This window comes from Lepus europaeus, chromosome 8, assembly GCF_033115175.1.
Source record: "Lepus europaeus isolate LE1 chromosome 8, mLepTim1.pri, whole genome shotgun sequence".
NCBI lineage: Eukaryota > Metazoa > Chordata > Mammalia > Lagomorpha > Leporidae > Lepus > Lepus europaeus.
The window spans coordinates 33406175-33426951 of NC_084834.1; the positions used below are offsets into that span (position 1 = coordinate 33406175).

Below are 20777 nucleotides of genomic sequence, written 5' to 3' on the forward strand. Positions count from 1 at the left end.
TGGCTAATAATAGATAAAAATACATGACTTACCTGTAAAAACATTGTACAAGGAAGTCATAAGTGGCATTGTTTTTTTTTTTTAAGACAGAGACTCAAAAACAGATACAGTAAAAGAATAATTTGCAAAGACCAAAATAACCGAAAGACCTTCTTGTTTATACTAGCAAATGCTGTTATACAGTCCTAAGTACTGGGCCCATTAATAACAATATTTAAACATGTACTTTATAAGGCCAAAAAGTAGCTTAAATGTGAAAATTACATAGGGAAGCATGTCAAAATACCAATCGGATTGCATTGCTCAATAGTCAGCAAAAAACAAATGTAAATTCGCTGCCTTCAGTTGCCATCATTATTGTTCACTTATGTGGCCTCCTTGTTTTTGCCTTCAATATTTTTTTCTTTTATTCCAAGGAAATATTATCAGAGAGAAGCATAACACTAAAATGACATGAACATAGCCAGAGCAAAGATAAATAAAATGTAAAAAGCCAACCTTTATTCCACTTTGAACAAGTTTGTGAATGTCCAAATAAGGCTCCTTGAAAATGTCTCCTTCAGGGGTCAGTATCTTTACGTAGCCTTCCCTTTCCAGAATGAAGAGGCGGTGCGAGCCGTCCCCGCTGTGCAGGGCACCAACAGGCTGCCGCAGCCCGCTCACAACCTCCTGAATGCAGAAGCAGTTGTGTTTGTGCTTTCTAGACAAATGAAAGAAAATCGGTAAGTTTTTCTTGAGATGAAGGTGGTATGGGTTGCAGTCAGCATCCTTTCCAAAATGTAACTCCTCTAGGAATCATATATGCAGATATGCATTGACATTATATATACATATATATATGTAAAACATATATTATCTATGTTAATATAATTCCCTTTGAGACTCGCGAGTGATGGTAACCCAATGGCCACAATACGGCACTTGTAAGTGATTCTCTTAAACTCTCTTCAATGAGAAATGACAAATCAGTCTTCTATCAAAAGTAAAACGAGAACCAAAACATGTATTTTAACGTTTCATTATCTCATTATCTCATCTTTCACTAACTATAATTAAAATTAGCTCTTACTCACAATAATTAAATCTTGCAAAAAGGCACTCAGAGAGAAAGTTCTAAGATCTATTTATAAAAATCGGATCTGCTAATAATAATAGTGCTGAGTATTCCCACAGCCCCATAAGCTAAAACAATCATAAAATTCAAGTTTAAAACTATTCCCATAAAATTCAGATGAGTCACAGAGAAGCCAAGCTCATAACATAAGATTAGTAGTCTAAGTATTAAAAGCATTTAAGTTATGATTTTAAAGAAACAAACTACCAAAAAGAAAAAAAATAAAATACAGCATCTGGAGGATATAGCTACTGAGCATAAGCACAGACAGTTGATTCACTGTCAAAACCACAAGATTTGTCAGTTGGCTTTTTTTTTTTTTTTTTTTTTTTTTAAGATTAAAGAGCATTTATCTTTATGAACCTGCTGATCTCTTCCACTTTGTCATATTCTTCCATCTGGTCCAAGTAGTTAGATGCTGGTCCTCTGACTTGTTTTCTTGGAAAATCTGGAAAGCACAGTCCACCATCTTTTCTTGCATAGTAAAAGCAAAACTCATCAGCAGTTGTTTGAAGGAAACCTTTGAAAAGAAATAAAAAGACTCATTAGAAACACTTAGTGCCACATAAAACCACCTCTTTTGAAGGATATAAGGGAGCTTCAAAAAGATCATGGGAAATAGAATTAAAAGATGTGTATCTGGGTGTAAAGATATTTTAAATCCATGAGTAGTTTTCTTTTTAATAATGAACTTTAATGAACATTTTGAAAATTGCTTTTATATTATGGAAACAGAGAATTTTTAGGAACTATATGACTATTCTAGGGGAAAACTACACTGAAAGGAAAGAAAAAACTGGGGAACTGGGACTCCCATTTCTTCTTTAGCCAAAATTCAAGAGCTTCAAGAAAACTGAAATAGTGTTATGCTAGATATTTGAAAGATTCATATGAAATACACTTAATACAAATCCAGAATTAATCTTGTTAGTGCATTGTTTGTGTTCAAGCTTCCCCAGTTACCATACATTATACTTGTTAACTCTTCTCACTAGTATTCAGTATTTCTTTCTATAGTTCTAAATAACCACCTAAAAGGAAAAACTAGAATTAAGAGAGAGAGAGGCCATCATATGCCAGTCTGAACCATTTATAAGTCTTGCTGTGTTGCTGCTTGCATATTATTAAATAATCGGTATATTGGATATCACAGGGTCATTATACACCATAAGAGGAGACTGACTCACTGTGCAATGATCATGCAATGAACTGATGCTAATAATAGGGCCTCTATTCTCAAATATGTAGGTCTCTATTCCTTACACCTCACTTATGGAAGATAAGGATTATTTTCTAATAAAAGATATTCCTTCTATCTCCTCAAGCAGAAAAGTTGACATACCACTAAGCCAAACAAAAATATAAAACAGACTTACCAAATGGAATAAAAAAGGAAGATTTTTCTTTTCTTACAAATTATGAATTTTTATCAAATAAATTCCAACTATGTTTGAAAAGGAAAGAAAAGAACTTTACCATAGAAAAGTGTCTTACATTACTTTCACAATTTCAGTTAATAAGGTGTTGACTTTGGGGGGCATATTAGTAAGGTTCACTTCCACATTCTGGCTTCTGCTTTCAAAATGTGATGTTGTTATCAAGCATTGAACTAGACCACAGACTGTAGTCATTAGGTCCTAAATTGCAGCTTTTGGTCTCATACCTTTAATTATATTTCAAGTTTTGATTTTTATCTAACGAATTAGATTATCATACCCTATCAGATTTGTGATAAAGGCACTGGGTAACTTAGTTGGAGGTTAGAAGTAGTACAACAAATTCATGTTTAGCAGAGATTTCATTTATTTATTTATATTCGAAAGGGGAGAGAGAGAGAGAGAGAAAGAGAGAGAGAGAGAGAGAGATCTTCCATCTTGCTGGTAGACTCCCCAAATGCTGGCAACAGCACATGGATAGAAGGCTCCCAAGTGCTTGAGCCATCAACTGTAGCTCCTAAGGCACACATTAGCAGGAAGCCCGATCAGAAGTGGAGCCAGGACTCTAACCTAGGCACTGCAATGTGGGATGTGGGCATTTTAACCACTGCCTGGTCCTGAATAAGAATTTGGTGTTGCCAAGCAAAGCTTATCCATGACGCATAAAGGACACTGAAAGTTTGCTTTCTGTGAGCTTGACCTAAGTCCCCTCAAACCTAAAACGAACCTTAGAATACGAGAGTCCCAAATAGACAAAGTGGGATGTGCATTTTGACCTAACTCTTGGGTGAAATGCATCAGCCTTACATTTCTGCGACAGACTCTCCAATGTCAATTTCAGATGAGGTTATTGGTACAGGTCTTGTCTTTGGGAACTAGGCAAGTGACAAGAGATGTCCAGAGGAGTGTGTGTGGTGAGGGCACAGAGAAGGAAGTGTGGCAGCAGGAAGGGCACCCCAGGAAGGGGCAAGGGGACTGGAAGGACATCTTGCATTAAGATTAAAAAATGAGAAGCTGGGGAGAAGAAGGCAGGCCCAGGAGCACCTACTGATCTGCAATTCATGGTCTGTAACAGAGCTTTTCTTCTCCATTCATCAATGGCTAAGCACTCACATGAAATTGTGTGAGTGTTGAATAAGTATGCTTGGGAAAACTGAATCGCTTCATCACAGCTTTTGCGCACTTGTGGGCTAGATCTTATTTTGGAGACGTGCCAATACTGTGCATGCAGGATGACTGTCATAATGTGGATATATTTATAACAGAATGTGTGAGAATTTTTTTCCCCATGTGATGTTTGCCTTCAGGGCAACAGAAACACTTCAAAATGTAATTTAAAAGGAATTTCAAGTTTGCTTTATATATATGTGAGTGTATATATATATAATTTATATATTAAATTTGTGTGTTGTGGCATTACAGACTGGAAACCAATATCATCTTACACAGAAATTCATGGACAACAGATAGCTAAATCCATTTTAAAAGGACTTAATGGCTGAGGACAAAGAAGAAGAAATGAGAAACCATTTTTCCCATCGAATAATCTCCAGATTCATGAGCACATATCCATAAACTCTGTGGCTCCAGAGGTACTATGATCTTGACAAATGAAAGAAAATACAGAATGTTAACAATGAGTTGCTCCCAGCTTCTTCAAAATCTCAACAGAGGGAGCAACCTAAGAGTGAAATAGGAAACCAGCTTAGAAGATTTTCACATAAAAATTGAGCACTTTTCTGACACTCATCATATTCAAATTGAAATGTCTAATACCTTTTTTTTAATAACTCCCTTAAATGACCCAGTGTGATGTGGACAATGATGGCTAAGATACATTTTGCTGGGAAGCACCACCAAGTATCTGGCTTCAGGGCACTAGGTTCACCTTTACAGCCAGGAAAGGTACAACTTACTTCTCGGCCCTGTGGAGTCTGGAAGAATGCACTGAAGAGCATTTTTCCAAAGGAGCACCTGCCGCTCACCTGGGGCATCATCTCATGATCGGGTCTGCTCATGATGAACCCACACTGAGTATGCCAGCAGCTGCACTTTTTCAAAACTCCTGAGCATCTCTCAAGTTTCCTGGTAGTATAACCATTCTCCTCTCTGGTGAATCCAGTCCTGCTATACCACAAAGCACCCTTGAAATCCTGATGGAAGGCAAATACCGCCTGTGGAGTAGTGAGTTCCAGCATTTCTCTCAGCATGTATTGCAGAGGAAAGTTAGTTTTCCTCTTATACTCGCTGCTCGTTGTGATAAAGGAAGAAAAGAGCTAGTGACCCACTGACAGTAAGGTCATTCAAGAGCATTTCCTAGCAGAGGTAGTGGATTCCGTTGTATCCACCCATTCCCTCTGCTGCGCTCTCCTTGGGGCTAATCAGACACATGTGTAAGAGATCTGACCCGGGTTAGGAGTGACTGAACTAGAGAAAGTCAGTGGAATCAGACCCATGACCTTGGCCTCATTAGCAACAGGATTAAACCAATTGAACTAATTGTATGCAGACATTTCACACTACAATAACCTACCCCTGAGGAGATGACAGTCTAAAAGTGATAGAAACCATTATGATAAGAGGTATTAGGGGAAGAAGGAGGCCAATGGCTAACCCACTGGTATGTTTTCCACAGAATGTATTATGTCATCTTGTAGCGAACAGTAAAGGATCTTACCCTGCTTATTCAGACGGAAGAAAAGACCCGTGGAGTTGAGCAAAGAGCTCCTGATTTTTAAATGCAATCTGGTAATGTTTAGAAGATTTAAGAATTGACCAAGTCCATTCACAGCTGTGGAATATTGTAAGTGCTAAAGCTCTAGTATATGCTCACTCTATTGCCTTTTAATTTCTTTTCTCATCTTCTGGAAAATAAGCAGAACATGACTATTTCTAAATTAAGATTTCTAGAAGGCACCTGTCTTTCAGGTATGCTACAGTACTTCAAAAAGTATGCGGAAAGTGTAATTGAAAGATAAGTTTATTTCAGTGCCATAAATTTTTACAGTCCATACTACATATGACGGGCCTTCAAAAAGCTGATGCAAATGCATATTATGAAAAAGTATGCATTGGTTTTCCATTTTTTTTGTACCAAAATAAATTTCTCTTTTAATTTCATTTTTTATGAACTTTTTTTTAAGTACCCTCATTTGAATAGAGGCTGAGTATTTCTCACCTGATATGGCTGGGACCAGAAGTGTTTCAAGATTTCAGCTTGTCAGATCTGGGGAAATTTGCATAAACTTAGGCTGGCGCGTGGCTTAACAGGCTAATCCTCCACCTTGCGGTGCCGGCACACAGGGTTCTAGTCCTGGTTGGGGCGCCGGATTCTATCCCGGTTGCCCCTCTTCCAGGCCAGCTCTCTGCTGTGGCCTGGGAAGGCGGTGGAGGATGGCCCAAGTGTTTGGGCCCTGCACCCGCATGGGAGACCAGGAGAAGCACCTGGCTCCTGGCTTCGGATCAGCGAGATGGGCTGTCCGCAGCGGCCATTGGAGGGTGAACCAGCGGCAAAAAGGAAGACCTTTCTCTCTGTCTCTCTCTCTCACTATCCACTCTGCCTGTCAAAAATTAAAAAAAAAATTTTTTTTGCATAAACTTTACCAGCTGAGCATCTCTAATCTAATATCTGAAATCTGAAGGGCTCCAAAATTGGAAATTTTTTGAGCATCACGGTCTGGACTCCGAGAGTTTCTAATTTCAGAGTACCTTTTTGGATTTTCACATTAGGGTTGCTCAAACTGTATTCTAAAGTGACTGGGATTTCTGAAGGCCACTCAGGTGAAATCAAGAGTTCTATCCCATTTTATAGTTATTTCTTCACGCACTTGGCAGTAGGGAAAAAATGAAGATGTCCCAGCATTATTCTCTCTCTTCCAATCCCTTTCAGCACTGGCCTTCTTTTAGCAAAATACATCCCTTAAGGGACCTTTCTCATGAAATTTTCAATTTGTGGAAAGATGAAACTATTGTGAATAGTCAAAATATGCTGACTGGTCTCCTACATAAAAGAATGACAAAGTAGCTGTTTCCCATAATTCTGAACTTCAGGGAAAAGTAAACCATATCATTAAACAGACTGCAGAAGTGAAAGTTACAAATTTGCTTTCATAGCAATTTCTGAAAGTCTAGAAGGCTAAAGACTGGGCTGTGCTGGGGGCAGGTGCTAATGGGAGGAAGGATTACCATCTTACTCATTACACTTTAGGATATGGAAATCTGTGTGCCAAGAATTGTCAGACTGGCTAACAAATCAATTAACATAAGTAACGCAAAGAGTATGTTATTACAGCTCACGTTTGGGACAAATCTTCAGAACAGTTATTAGCGTTTGATGCATAGAGGGGCAGCCCCTATGTTCCTCACTAAAGTCTTCCAAAGTCTCTGGAAAGCAGCCCTGCTGCTCTATCCACCTCTAGAGTGTAGCTTTCATCTGGTTATCTTTCAAGGCAGCCTGGGTGGCCACCAAAAGCACTTGACATCTTGATGCACTTCAGCAGTTTTACATATATACAAACTTTGTAGAAAAATAAATTTGTCATTCGTCACCACATATGTTGATCTGCGGAGCGAGGTGCTTGCAGTTCTGACTCTGAGCTGATGCTCTGCTCTCTTTCACTGTATACTGCAGAGTTTGGGGGCTTGGTTTTAGAAGTTAAAGTAACTAGATAAAGATCCCCACAGATGAGTCTCCAAAGCTAGCATGTTGCATGCTATCTAAAGGAGATAAAGGTAAATGGAAACTAAACTGTAAAGGCAGACCTTCAGGAGTTGAAGTTTGCCACAAACCTTTGTGCTATCTTATCTGTTATCACCTCTCTGCAGGCCCTCTGGGTAACCATGACCTACTCTGCTTTGTGATAAGGAGGAAGAAACAGCTGGTTTAAGGAAGTCTTAGAAAACAAGGCCATGGTTTATAAAGACAATGATAATATTTTCACTTTGACTGGGTTTAGATACATGTTAGGCTATACCAAAGGGAGCAAGTAACCCTGGCAAAAATGTTATCTGAGGTTATTAAGAGAATTCCATTTTTTAAAAAAAGTACATAGCAGTTTTTTAAAGTCCCTAAGTGCATACTACAGTTATTAAAGTTTTTCTTGCCCTTAAATACCATTTAATTTTATAAGCTGTAACTTCAGTAGATTTGTTTGTGTGTGACTTTGCCTAACTAAACAGAATTGTCTCATTAAATTCTTTCCTTCCCTTCTGCTGAGTCTTCCAACTAAACCAACAACAACTAATGTTTACAAACTTTTGATGATAAACTTAGTCAATATGCAGGAACCAATATGATTTTAGAGTTTAAAACAGCTCTGTGACCAGTGTATTGATGATACTGTATGCGTAAGAACTTCCTGTATCTTCTGGCACCAGCTCCCTGCTCAATTTTGGTTGAGGCATCTAACTTCTGCAGCTCAGCCTTTCTCATTGTCAGATGGAGTGGACTCAACTGTTCTTACTAGTCTCACAAGGTTTTGGAGGAGCAAGCTATTCATTTTATGCAAGTCCATTTTTTAAAGGCAATGATCTTCAAAGTCACTGGACATTTGCCAATTATGTAGCAACAGATTACCTTGCTCCTGATGCTGATGAGTAAAGAGAATGCCAACAAGAAATTTGTACTGAGAATCCAATGTGTTTAAAGAGTACCCACTGTGTTATCAGCTTAACAAGAAACAGAAAACACTTCCACAAAACCAGTGCATTGCTAGTAGACTGAGATCACAATACTCCTTTTTGCAGTAATAAAACATGTGAATTTGGAAAGATTAAGAGGAAAAGTAGGTACTTTGAAAGGTGAGATAAACATTAAAACTCTAGCAAACAAGCATTGAAGAATGAGTATCCTATAAAAATATTTTGCACGAGATTATCATTTCATTTCTGCACGGTTTTACCTGGAAGATGGCCTCGGCAAGTGTAAAAGAATTCCTTGCAATAGTCTTTGCAGAGCAGGGGAAGTACCAGGTCTCTCTCCAAGACTTCTTTCTCAGGTGAGTGGAACAGGCTCTGAGCATGTGGAGAGCAAAGTGCACATTTGATTTCCTCCAGCAACTTCCCACATTCTGTGTTGTTGGTAACAGAGAATATCTGAAAGCCATAAGTCAAAAACAAATGTCTTTTTAGTTATGTGATAATGATTATTTTTGCATTCATGCAAGTAAAAAAGTTTAATTTAGCCAGTAAGATTTCAGAAAAGAATTAGTGTGCCACAATACAGAATGCCTTTATAAGGATACACATAGTGCCCCTGGGACTGGGCTAGGATAACAAAAGGTGAGGAGGCTTGAAGTGCTTCTTAGCCTTGCAAATCAAAAATCTATTCATCAATCTTCCAGGTGTGAAGAAGTGAAAAGACAATTATATCCAAGCATAGTAATGCTTATCACTTCCTTCATCCTCAAAGTATATATGGCATGAGATTGAACTTTAAAATTCCCAATACCTTTATTCCACTGCATGCAAAGCAGACTTTTTAAACACATGGCTTATTTGGGTGGGTCTTAGGTTAAAACAAAAAAGAAAAATCAAATTCATTCTTGAAATTCCTAATAGGACAGTCTCGAAATTAATCTTGATATCTTTTTTAAAAGTTCAATTAATTTTCAATCTATGGACTGCATAGAGAAAGTTTTTTAAACTACCTTTCATGTTCTATAAAAATATCCGAAGTTGAATCAAACCAGTTTATGGCCAGTATTTAATAGTATGATATCTTAGCCAGGAAAAACTTTCTAACTAGCTCCTCAGGTATGTTATATGCATGAATAAACACAAGACTTTAATGAAAGTGCTTTTGTATAGTATTTAATGAATTTTAGTAGGAAAGGCATACTTTTATCATTATTTGCATAATGAGATCTCTTATTTCAGTAAGACCAACTTGGGGATTATTGATTCCCCAAGGTTAGTAATTAGGAGATAAGGAGATAAAGATGGGTGTCTTGGTGCCTTGTGCTAACTTAAAGTGATTTCAGGAGCTCCTTTAAGAATAAAGAAAAAAATATCAGCACAAAATTTGAAATGTGAAATAATGGTGCTATCAAACTCAACCACTGATTTTTCATATTAAAAAAATTGTGGGATTGATTACACTTTATACTTTCCCCCGATCCATCTAACTATACTCAATTATTTCTTGAGAACTATGAACTAAAAGGAACATTATCATGTCTATATTATTGTTTGAAGCAAATACTGTGTTCACAAATTGAGGTTCTAATTGAGTAAGCTGTCTGGCCTCTGTTTTCAGAGGAATGATGTTCTAGGTGATCATAAAGGTTTGGATCTAAAAGAGGAAGTACTTTGAAAACATCATTGAATATAAATACTGAAATACTACATGAGTGCTTGAAAGTCCAATAGAAGTTCTGTCATTTGGGATAATGTGTGTGTGTGTGTATGATGTAAGATGGATTGCAACTATCTACAGAATTTCAAGTTATTTTTAATCACAATTATATTGACCTTTTATTTTTTAACAATTTATTTCAATGACAATTGCTTACATGGTTAAAGTTTCAAAAAGGAAACATACAGCAGACACATAGAATTTGCATTCCAAGAATGTTTTAAATGTCTTTTATTGTCCATACTCTGGCAGCCTTCACCAGATCTATTCAATATTAGTAGTGTTCAACTTGGTTCTGTTTGTTTATCATAGAGCAGGGCATTAAGAACAAGACAACTGCAGGATGCTGAAGGGACCTCTTTTGCTGGCTGAAAAACTGGAATGTCATTACCTCTGCTTTTATGGGGAATATGCCCGCCTCCATTTTTTTATAGCTGAAACAAAATGATCCCCACGTACTCTCCCAGCTGCTACCCAGGAAGGGCTTGATTTTAGTGCCTAAAGAATTTCGTCTTTTACAATTTTTGGAATGTGTCCTGGCCAAAAGGTCTCTCATCAAAAGTTTCAGAAATAGGATTCAATAAATTATCTGAAATCAAGTATAATATTATTCTTTGTAAAGTTTCAAGCTGTTCCGGCCCAGCAGGATGGTAACATTTTGCTCTGTGTGAGGTCTGCAGTGTAAATACCTATTTGAAGATAGATAGAGCCATCATTCTGGCTTTGGTTTCAATGAACCAATAGTCTTACTGAAGTCAATTAAACTGACTCAGCCAAAGCTGCAACACTGTTTTAGACAGAAGAGTAAGGGTGTGTGGGGGTAATTTCTTTCTTCTTTTTTGCCTATGTGTCTGTGTCTGTGTGGGTCCTTAACTTTACTTCTGACAATGCCATCAATCTTAAGAAGAAATTTAAGCTAATTTCCTGTTTCGATTTTTTAAAAGCCATATACAAAACCATCAAATTATAGTGGTTTAAACTAAATATACTTTAGAAATCATGTAAAACTTCGAAACATTATTACAGCATGCCTAGTAATGATTGTGGCTGTCGCTGACTAATTTATAACAGCTGGTAGGTCATTGTTTAATCTTTGGCCACATGAAAGTAAAACCCATAGATGAAAGGTAAGATAAATACTGGAATACACAGAAAAGCGTGGCCTACAACTATAGCTTATCAACAAATAGTAAGATGGGTGACAGAGACCTTCTGTATTTCTCTTTATTTATCAAGTAACTAAACAAAGGATTAAAAAGACACCCACATGGGTTTGATGAGGGGACAAAAGAAGAAAATACATGACCGCATATTAGGATGCTGCCTGAAGATCACTTGGTACACAGAAAGTAATTTCTAAAAATCATATGCCTACAAGGTTGTTCAGCTGTCGGGTGGAACACATGCGTGGCTGGACTATAGTGCTGGATTATGTCATTAAAGAGTTCAGTTTCAATTTTAGGCTAATATGTAAATAGATCATTGTACTAAGGCAGCTGTTAAAGGGACCCCAGGATGAGTTATTTGTTTAGTTGGATGTGTTCAACAATAGCCTTTGTCCCTGAAAGAGCCAGAGCAAACAAATGATTGTAAAAGGGCACACTTGAAAACAATTACTTTTCACCCATTCCTTGACAGCTTTGGCTGTGAAACCACCCAAGGTAGAGAGAGCCTCTATGCCTCTGTGGCTACAAGTTAAGTTTTAGAAATGGGGGTATTTCAGTTGGCTGAGGATTCAATTTGGCTAATGGGAATTAGATCCTTTTAGCATGCTGTATTTAGGAGCTGCAAAAATACTGCTAACACAATATAACTTCCTAAATTTTGGCAGAACTTCTCTGAAATGGTACTTAGCAACTTCATTGCAATATTGCTGCATTATTAGTTAAAATATACACAAAAATAAAATAGGAAAATGTAACACATGGCCAAGGAACTGAACTCAATGCCAGTTCATTAAAGAAAATGTATTAGCTTAGAAACTGTGTTTAATTGCACAGCTGATGAGCTTGCTCAATCAATATTCCTACCTTGTTTGTTATTATCTATTTGTCTAAGTTTATTTCTTCAGGAAAAACTACTACTGCAGTTTCTTGAAAAGTTGCAGAAATCTTTCTGAGGAAAAAATTTTTTTCTTTCATAAACAAAAAAGGGCCCTTTCAAATAACCATCATCTCTCCTGTATACACATTATGAAATAAGACCCTAACATATATTTTAATCCAGGAAGGCTTACGGGAAAAAGGGAAACACTGAAGTTTATTATAAAATAACATGTTTTAAAATCTATTAAAACTTGAGAACTAACATGGGTCAAGAATACATATGCATAGCCATATCAAGTCTCTGTTTTGAACAATTTGAGTACTGTTGCTTCATAAAGCACTTATAATGGACCCGGCAGCGTCTAGTGCACCAAACTTAATTCAAGACATTTTCCAAATGAGTAGGGGTTTGTTGGTGATTGGAAGCACGTAAAACGGAAAGGAATGCGGATAGCTAACGTGGCAGATTGCTTTCTAAAGAGTGATTTCTTTTAAAAAAATTTATATAACTTCTCTTAAGGGTTGTAATTCCCCTCAGACCCATCCCCCCTGCCTTTCTCCCCACTCTATTTAGTTAAGACTAAGGTTTTCCTTCCACATGTTCCTGTAAGAGTTCAGTGTGGCAGGGGTCTGTAGATAGTCCACATATAACTCACAGGCACACTTACCAGCAAATAGTTCTAAACCGGTCTCTGAATTCCCTGGTTCTTTATAAGGGGCTCCTGGCAAAACCCTCGAAGATGATCTGCATGGAGCTGTTTTATAACTTAATTCAATTACAACACAGGAGCTTAATGACATTGTTTTGGATAAAATGCAGGAATATCTGTTCCCTGAATCTCAGACTACTGCTGCATATGGTAAGAATAAAGGGAGAGTTGCAGCTGAAAACCTGCAGCAAGACAGTTCTCACTCATCTGGGAATAGAGGGAGTTGGACAAATGCTCCCTCAAAAGGCATGAACATTTGGACAGAGCTGGGGACTGAAAGAGAATGATGTTCTCTAGTTTCACCCATTAGTGAACCAACTAACAAACACAATGGTGTTGTTGTTATTCTTTTGCCATAAGCAACAGGACTCTGTGTGTGGGCAGCAGTTTAGTGGGGAGGAGGATAAGTCGACCCCTTTTTGTCCTATTGATTTTTTCCTATTTGCATGACTTGAGCAAATTAAATGATGCAATATGGCTTTTTGTTACAAAACAAAGTGAGAGATACCACCCAGACACATATGTTGATTCGTAGGAGCTGTTTACATGAGAATAGAGTGAAATCTACCGTGAACTGAGCATAAAAATTAGATTCAGCCCGGGTATTTTTTTTTTTTTTTTATGCCTGGGCCAGCAAGACTGAAGCACAAGTTTTCCAAGAGTCTCTCAGACCTTGACAACTGCAGTGTTGTAACAGAGGAATTCTTAATTAAACCTAAAACGGGCAGAGGGAAGGGGAGCAAAGACACCTGATTGTTTATTTCACGTGCAGCGCTTGTTAATGACGTGATCCCGCGGTCTTCACTGGCAGTACAGTGGAGGGCATACATGACTGCACCCCACGGCCAGAAAGATGTTGCAAACTCAAAAATGAAGCGTGTCTCCACCATCGCTATTTTCGTGTGTGGTTACGTTTATTATCACAAGGAAAATATAACTGTCATCACTCTCACAACGAGTTCCTAGAGAAAAAAAAAAACCTTCCCGGACATCCAAGTACCCGTGAAAGTCTGAACCTACGCCGTTACCAAATGAGGGAGAATCAGTTTTGTCTAAAGAATACTTCCTGGCAGAATCTCCAGCTTTCCGGGTTCCTAACCAGAGTACCAGCAGTTCCTTGTCGTTGATTGAACTATTGTAAACGCAAGCCACCACCCTCTGACGGGGCTGAAGATCATAAACCAACCAAGCTTCAACCTCCTTTACGACTTACTCCTCTCCCTAGCCGAGCACGTGGAGAAAACGGCGCAAATCTTTTTACCCTAGAAAAATAAACCGGAAACCACAGCCACCTTAATTTACAGTTTCACCGCTGCCAGCGCCCGAGTCCATCCAAACACACTGGTGATCGCGATTCTGTTAGAATCTTTCTCCAGCCCAGGATGCGGGACCGAAAGGGCCCAGCGTGCACAGCATCCCCAGCACCGACCCAGGCCGGGGGGCGCCCGCGCGCGCGCGGACACACACACACATACACACACACACACGCCGGAATCCCGTTAGCGTTGCGGCGAAGCGACCCAAAGAAACTGCCCCAAACAAGTTCTGCCCTCCTCACGGCTCCCCCGCGCTGCCAGAGCCGCCGCCGGGGAACCCCCCCACCCTGCCAGGATGCCAAGCTCGCATGGCTTACCTGGTTCTCCAGGCGCCCCAGCCCCGGGCTGTCACTCCGCAGGCAGCAGGACAGCCGAGGGTAGAAGCCCCCGCACAGCACCTCGCCCCCGCTCAGCATCTCCAGCTGGGACATCATCCGCCTGTCCCTTCTCTTGAGGCGCTTCGGGGGGTTGCCGTTCAGGCACCTCCTCCTCCTCGCTCCGCTCCCCTCGCTTCTTTCCCCAAACTTAGCATCTCCTTCAAAGAAGCCCAGAGCCACGGCCAGCAGCAGCAGCTTGAAGGAGAGCATCTTCAGCATCGCCCGCCGCGCACGGCAGGGGCTGGGCGTGGGCGGACGGGGGCGAACGCCGCTGCCCGGCAGGGGCACTAGGGCGCAGCTCCGGGAGGAGGCTGCGGGGCCGGCGGGACACGCGCGCCGCACAGGGAGGTGGCGGGGCCGCAGATGTGCAGAGCGGTGCAACTTTGCAAAAAATCACGGACGCGGCGAGGAGCCGGAGGCGCAAGATAAAGTTGTGCAGATGACACCGCTCGCGGCTGTGCCAGTGTCAGTTGGGGTGGGGGCTTTCTGCTGCGGCTGGCAAGTGGGAGGAGGAGGAGGAGTTGGAAGAAGAGGAGCAGACGGCCACAGAGGTTCACTTGTCCGTGTAACGGGAGTTGTTTAGGTGGGACAGTAGCAGGCGCACAGGCAGAGGCGGCGGCGGCGGGGCAGGCGGAGGCAGGGCCGGCGCTGGGCTCTAGAGGATGCTGGGGTCTCCTCTGCCGGCGGCTGCAGCTTCTCACACAGCCTCTCATGTTTCGCTCTCTCTTTTCTTCTTCTTTTTAACTAGCGCGCGGGGAGGTGCTGCCACCGCGCGCCCCTTGACGTCACCGCTGCTCGCGCGCCCCCGCCCGGGGTGGGGAGAGGGGAGGGGGCGGCCCGCAGCGAGCGCGTCCCGCAGGCCCGGGCGGCCGCCCGGCTGGGCAGGGAGGGGCGGCGGGGACGCAGGAGGTGGGCCCGCGGCGCCTGCGAGCCAGAGCCCAGCGCGGCGCCCGGGTGGGGGCGTCCCTGGCCCGGGTGCCCCTGGCCCGGGGGAGATCCCAGGGTTTGTCCCGAGGAGGCCGCCCGGCCACCCCTCTCTCTCTCCGGCCCGCAGCACCTCCGCACGGCACGGGCTGCTGGCGGCCGACCCGAGGCTTCCAGAGAAAGTGAGTAAGAGCGGACTGCGGGAGGTGGGAAGGGAGGGGCTCTGCCGGGGCCTCCCTCACCCTGGCCCCGGGGGAGGGTGCCCTCGGGGGCTGGAGCGGCCGGCGGGCGGCTTCCCTTTCCCACCCGCACGGACGCCGCCTGGTCCTGGTGACTTTCGGCGAGAATTGCAAGATCTTCCTGGGGGGGAACTAAATGTAGAGGCAGGGGTGGGTGGGTGGGGGTGGTTAAGGGGAGAGACTCAGGTGCTGCGAGGCTCCGAGTAGGCTTGGATGCTTGGGAGACGGTTCCGAGAAGGGATGCCCGCGCGGCGTGGGTCGGGTATCGGCGAGCAGGTTCGGACAGAGGCTGCTGTCGCCCCGCCCCACCCCATTTGCAAAAGTTGGACCCTCTGCTTCCCGAGCCCCACCTGTGGCCGAAACTAAGCGGGACGCAGCTGGCGCCCTTCGGGGGACGCAGGTTCCCCGGCCCTAGGTGGGCGGAGAGAAGCTGCCGGCCGCCGCTCCGGTGATCAGTTTAAATCACACACGCGCGCACTTCCCGGGGAGACACTCCCAGGGGTGTAAATACGGAGGCGTTAGCCCTGCAAGGAGAATTAGTTGCAGCTTTGCGGGCGTCCAGAAGCCGGGTGCCTGCACATCTCCCGAGTATACAAATAAATTAACCTTTCCCCCCAGCTAGGCAAAGTTTGCGTCAAGAAAGTGTGTCTAAAAACATATCTACGTTATCCAGAGCCGTGACTTGACGTGTGCTGGATCCCGGCACGCCGGCATCCTGAGCCTCTGTGGATTTGCATACCAAATGTGCTTTAACCCCGTTTGGGTGTTTAACAGGGGGCCTGGTGGCCTGGTGGATGGCTTCTGATGAGGAGATAAGGCAGTTTTCCCATTTTGGCAATGGAGGAATGTTCACCATATTTGGATTTGCTTCAGTTCCCCGACGCAGAATTCGCTCAGCTTATGTGAAGGTTGGTGACCGTTGAGGTGGGCCGCTGAGATCAAACCAATGTGATCAAACCAGTTTGCAGCTGCTGGGTTAAGGCTCTGGCCCTTAGATTTCCTGAGCTTGAGTTTTACTCGTGGAGCTAGGTTTTGCCCCATCTGAGTGACCCATTAGAAGAATAACAGAGAAGAATCTGGTGGGGTGTTTGGTCCTGTTCTTTGCAAAAGGTAACAGAGAATTGCCCTGACGACATACTTCGCATTTCTTCGAGGGGCGAAGTGTGTGTGTGTGATTCTAGATGCTACCTTGGCTCCCACAGTTTGTTCTAGATGTCATTCTTCCTAAGGACTTTTAATGTAAAATACATCAGAGTGCTGTAGACTTTAAACTCTCTTATTTAATCTCCAAGATGAATCCTATCAAAATTAATTCACTTGCATAATTTCATCTAAATAGGTATTTTGAAAACTAGGACCCAGAGCCTAAAGTAGAGTGCTTTCCAAGGCTTTATTTCCAAATGCCAGTTTTGTGTTCTTTTTCCAAAATAAAAATCCTTCTGTAGTCATTTCAGTGATTTGAGCTCCCACTCTAAGTGATAAATTCATGTGAGTAGTTTCAGCACAGGCCTTCTTTATGGTTTGTACTAAAAGACTAAGAACACTTTAAGGTAAATTAATGTTGGTTTAAAAATTATTTATCTGTTATGATCTCTAACCCTAAGTCTCAAGATGCAGAATGTTTATAAAAGATTATGAAATGATGGGCCAGCGCTGTGGCGCACAGGGTTAAGACACTGCATTGTGATGCCAGCATCCCATAACTGGGTGCCTGTTGGGGTCTGTTCACCTTCCAACGCAGATCCCTACTGATGCACATGGCAAGGCAGCTGATGATGACCCAAGGGCCTAGGCCCCTGGATGGAGTGTCTGGTTCCTGGCTTCATCCTGGCTCAACCCTGGCTTGATGCAGCCACCTGGGGAGTGAAGCATCAGATGGAAGATCTCTCTGTTTTTCCCTCTCCTCCCCCTTTCAAGGAAATAAATCGTTAAGAAATCATGAGATGAGATTTGCTGGTTGCTTTTTGATGCAATCGAGCCAGAATTGATTCCATCTACTGTTTATCATGAAAGCCAATACATTGTTAATAAAGTCACTTATGAGGTAGCTGGGGTTATTCTTAGTTTCTCTGATACATTAATTTAATAGTCACTAGGCAGTGTTAAGCAAGTGGACTAACTTCTGATTTTTTTGTTTTGTTACAGAGGGAAAATTGCAAGCTTCACCTACAGCCAGACTGACAGCAGAATTTCCTTAGAATCAAGAATTAACACCGGGTTATTAATTAAGATTAAGCCTTGAAAGACTATAGCAGGGGAGCATAGCCATCTGCAAACTTGAACTTGAAAACTGATCTTCCATCAGGGAGGCCATCCTCTTCAGCTGAACCATCAGAAGTGGTGACAAGGAGCCCCTTCCTGAAGGAACTCATCCAGATGAGCCAAATCCTCCTTTTCTAAAAGCAAAGAAGGGAACTGCTCACAGCATCCCTGGTCAACCTCCTCCAGGACGCCACTGATATACAGGCTGTACCCTCTTCACGGGCACCTGGAAAGGAAGCGGAAATCTTGCCTGGGATCCACTCACCAAGAAGTGCCTATGAGTGCTTGGCTGTGTCTAACCTGAGGATGAGGCTCCTTTTTCTCACTGGCATCAAAGCACTTTTCTGAGCTCCTGTTAACAATGATCAGCTGACCCCTATACCCTAGTTTCCTTAGGGTTACATTCCTTGCTTCTCATGAAAAAATTAGGATTATTATAAAAGATGAAATATTTGACCTATATTGAAATTAATTTCATATGTAAAGCTCAAAATATCACCTCATTCGTGCATTGTGTTTTCTATGTATGTGTATGTGTAAGTACTACTTAATTCCATTTCAACAAATATATATTAAGCACCAGGCATTGTACTAAGCAATATGTATGCAGTAATGAAAAATAATACAGATGCCTGGATAACTGCAAAAGAAGAGGCTTGAGGCCACACCGAGTTTTATTTTTTTAAGGATCCTTATTTATTTATTTGGAAGAGTTAGAGAAGGAAGGAGAGAAGGCAGGCTCACTCCCCAAATGTTCACAATGGCTGGGGCTGGGCCAGGCTGAAGCCAGGATCCTGAAACTCCATCCAGACCTCTCATGTGGCCCAAGTACTTGGGCCATTTTCCACTGACTTTTTTCAGGAGTGTTAGCAGGGAGCTGGATCAGAAACGGAGCAGCTGGGACTTGAAGTGGTGCTCATATGGGATGCCAGCATTGCAGGTAGCAGCTCAACTAACTGCACCACAACACCTGTGCTCACACTGTGTTTCAGTCTGTGGATTCTAGGTAACTTGTCCCATAATGGTCACATGGTACGGTGACTAGCCTCTCAATAAATGCTGCTGACTGGCCCATCTTGTTTGACTTGTTGCTTTTTAAAGGTTTGAAGTGGAGGAAATGCTTGCATTTTGAAAACCTTTTAATGTGAACAGAGGGAACAAATAAAATGCACAGTGGGGCCAGTATTTGGGGAGGATATTTGGCTTGAGGTTAAGATGCTCATGTCCCACATTGGAATACCTGGGTGTGATACCTAGTTCCACTCCTGATTCCAGCTAATGCAAAGGCTGACCCTGAGAGGAAGCCATGATGGCTTAGGTGACTGGATTCTTGCCACCCACATAGGAAAATAGGATTGAATTCCTGGCTCCAGCTTTGGCCCCAGTCGGGGCCATTACAGGCATTTTGGGGAGTGAATCAGCAGAGAAGAGTTCTGCCTGTCCCTCCCCCTCCCTCTCTCACTCAAATAATTAAATGCAATTAAAAAAAAGTGAGCCATCACTAAAGGAGTTCAGGAGGCCATGCTGCTAAAAGTGTGATTCCACAGAGAAAGGGCAGCCAGTAAAGTCAAAGGATAAATACGCATCTTTAAAAAATCAGGTTGGCTATTGTCAAGCACACTGACACTACGATAGTGCTGCTAGTGGGACTTTTCCCTACAGTTCAGTCTTTGAAAAGTTGGCACCTGCTGTGTGTTGCATGCTGCTCTGGGCACTGGGAACAAAGAAAAGCAGGTAACAGGAGTGCTTAGAGAAAGGGAACATGGGGTGAGGGGTGCTGTGGCTGATTTTAAGGAGTAACTATGTATACAGTCAGGTGCTGAGTGCAAACATAGAGAACAGCAAGCCACAGTCTATGAAGCAAGCATGCTTGGTATGTTCACAGATGAACAAGGAGGCCCACATGGCTGGAGCAGAGTCGGGGACAGAGAAAATGACGAGAAATGAGGGCAGAGATGTAGCTAGGGCTGATTGTGTAGGAGCTTGCCTGCTATGTTTTGGACTTACTCTGGATGAGATTTTTTTTTTTTTTTTTTTTTTGGTGGGGAGGGTGCTGGGTCTTGTCTGAAAGAAACTGTGCTAGCTATTTCTACAGAGTGACTTAGATACAAGGAATTGCTTAAATGAGTGTTGGGAAACTATCAAAGCAAAAAAAAAAAAAAAAGAGCACTGAAGTAAAATAGAGTAGCTGCAGGAAATGATACCTAAGAAGCTGTTTTTGATCCTAGAGATTGAAGAATGGGTGGCAGGGGGAGGGCTACAAAATCTAGAAGCTTCCAGAGAGCCCTGAGGAATGGTGGAGATGGTGTCACTGCCCAGTTGATGCTAATGGTGAAATAGTTATAGATGTGCTGGAAGAAAAAGTGGGACTAGAACCAATAGTCATTGAGCAGATGTATTCTTTTCCCAGGGCTGTTGTAACAAAGCACCACAAACTGGGTGGTTTAAACCAAAGATAAGTTTATTTTGGTGCAAAACAGTTTTGAAATCCATGCATGGTTTTTCATAATACACATTTTTCATGAACTTTGTGAAGATCCCTTGTATATATGGATTTCAGTGTTTTTGCACCAAAATAAACTTGTCTTTTAATTTCATTTTCCAAAGACTTTTTTGAAGTACTTGCATGTTGTCTTGGGGTTTTAGAGAACCAGAAGTCTGAATTTAAGGTGTCTGCATGGTTGGCTACTTTTTAGGGATGTGAGGGGAATCTCTGGGCATCTCCCCTGGCTTCTGGTAGTCTTCATTTTTCATTTTTCTTCACCCTGATGTGTAGATAGTGTTCTCCCTATGCCTTCCCTTCATGTATGTCTGTCTTTGTATCTTAAATGTCCCCTTTTTATAAGGACAGAAGTCACTAGAGTTCACTCTAATCACTTCATATTATTTTATTTGAGAGACTTTTTATCCACTGGTTCATTCCACATTTGCCTACAGTCAGGAACTCAATCCATGTCTCCCACGTGGGTGGCAGGGACCCAACCCAGGCACTTCAATATG

General features: G+C 42.2%; 1 protein-coding gene across 4 annotated transcripts in view; it reads right to left on the minus strand.

The window, feature by feature from the left end:
• Nucleotides 1–15033, minus strand: part of HHIP (hedgehog interacting protein) — a 106666-nt gene extending 91633 nt beyond the window's left edge. For 3 of the 4 annotated variants that reach the window (XM_062199553.1, XM_062199554.1, XM_062199552.1), the window contains exons 1-4: nt 14293–15032; nt 8451–8643; nt 1478–1634; nt 499–700 (exon numbers count right to left, since the gene is read on the minus strand). In XM_062199553.1, the coding sequence (XP_062055537.1) occupies nt 499–700; nt 1478–1634; nt 8451–8643; nt 14293–14571 (831 nt within the window). In that variant the 5' untranslated portion in view covers nt 14572–15032. Of the gene's footprint in view, nt 1–498; nt 701–1477; nt 1635–8450; nt 8644–14292 lie in introns of all 4 variants that reach the window. The other variant, XM_062199555.1, reaches the window with a different exon arrangement.
• Between the last annotated feature and the right edge of the window lie 5744 nt (nt 15034–20777).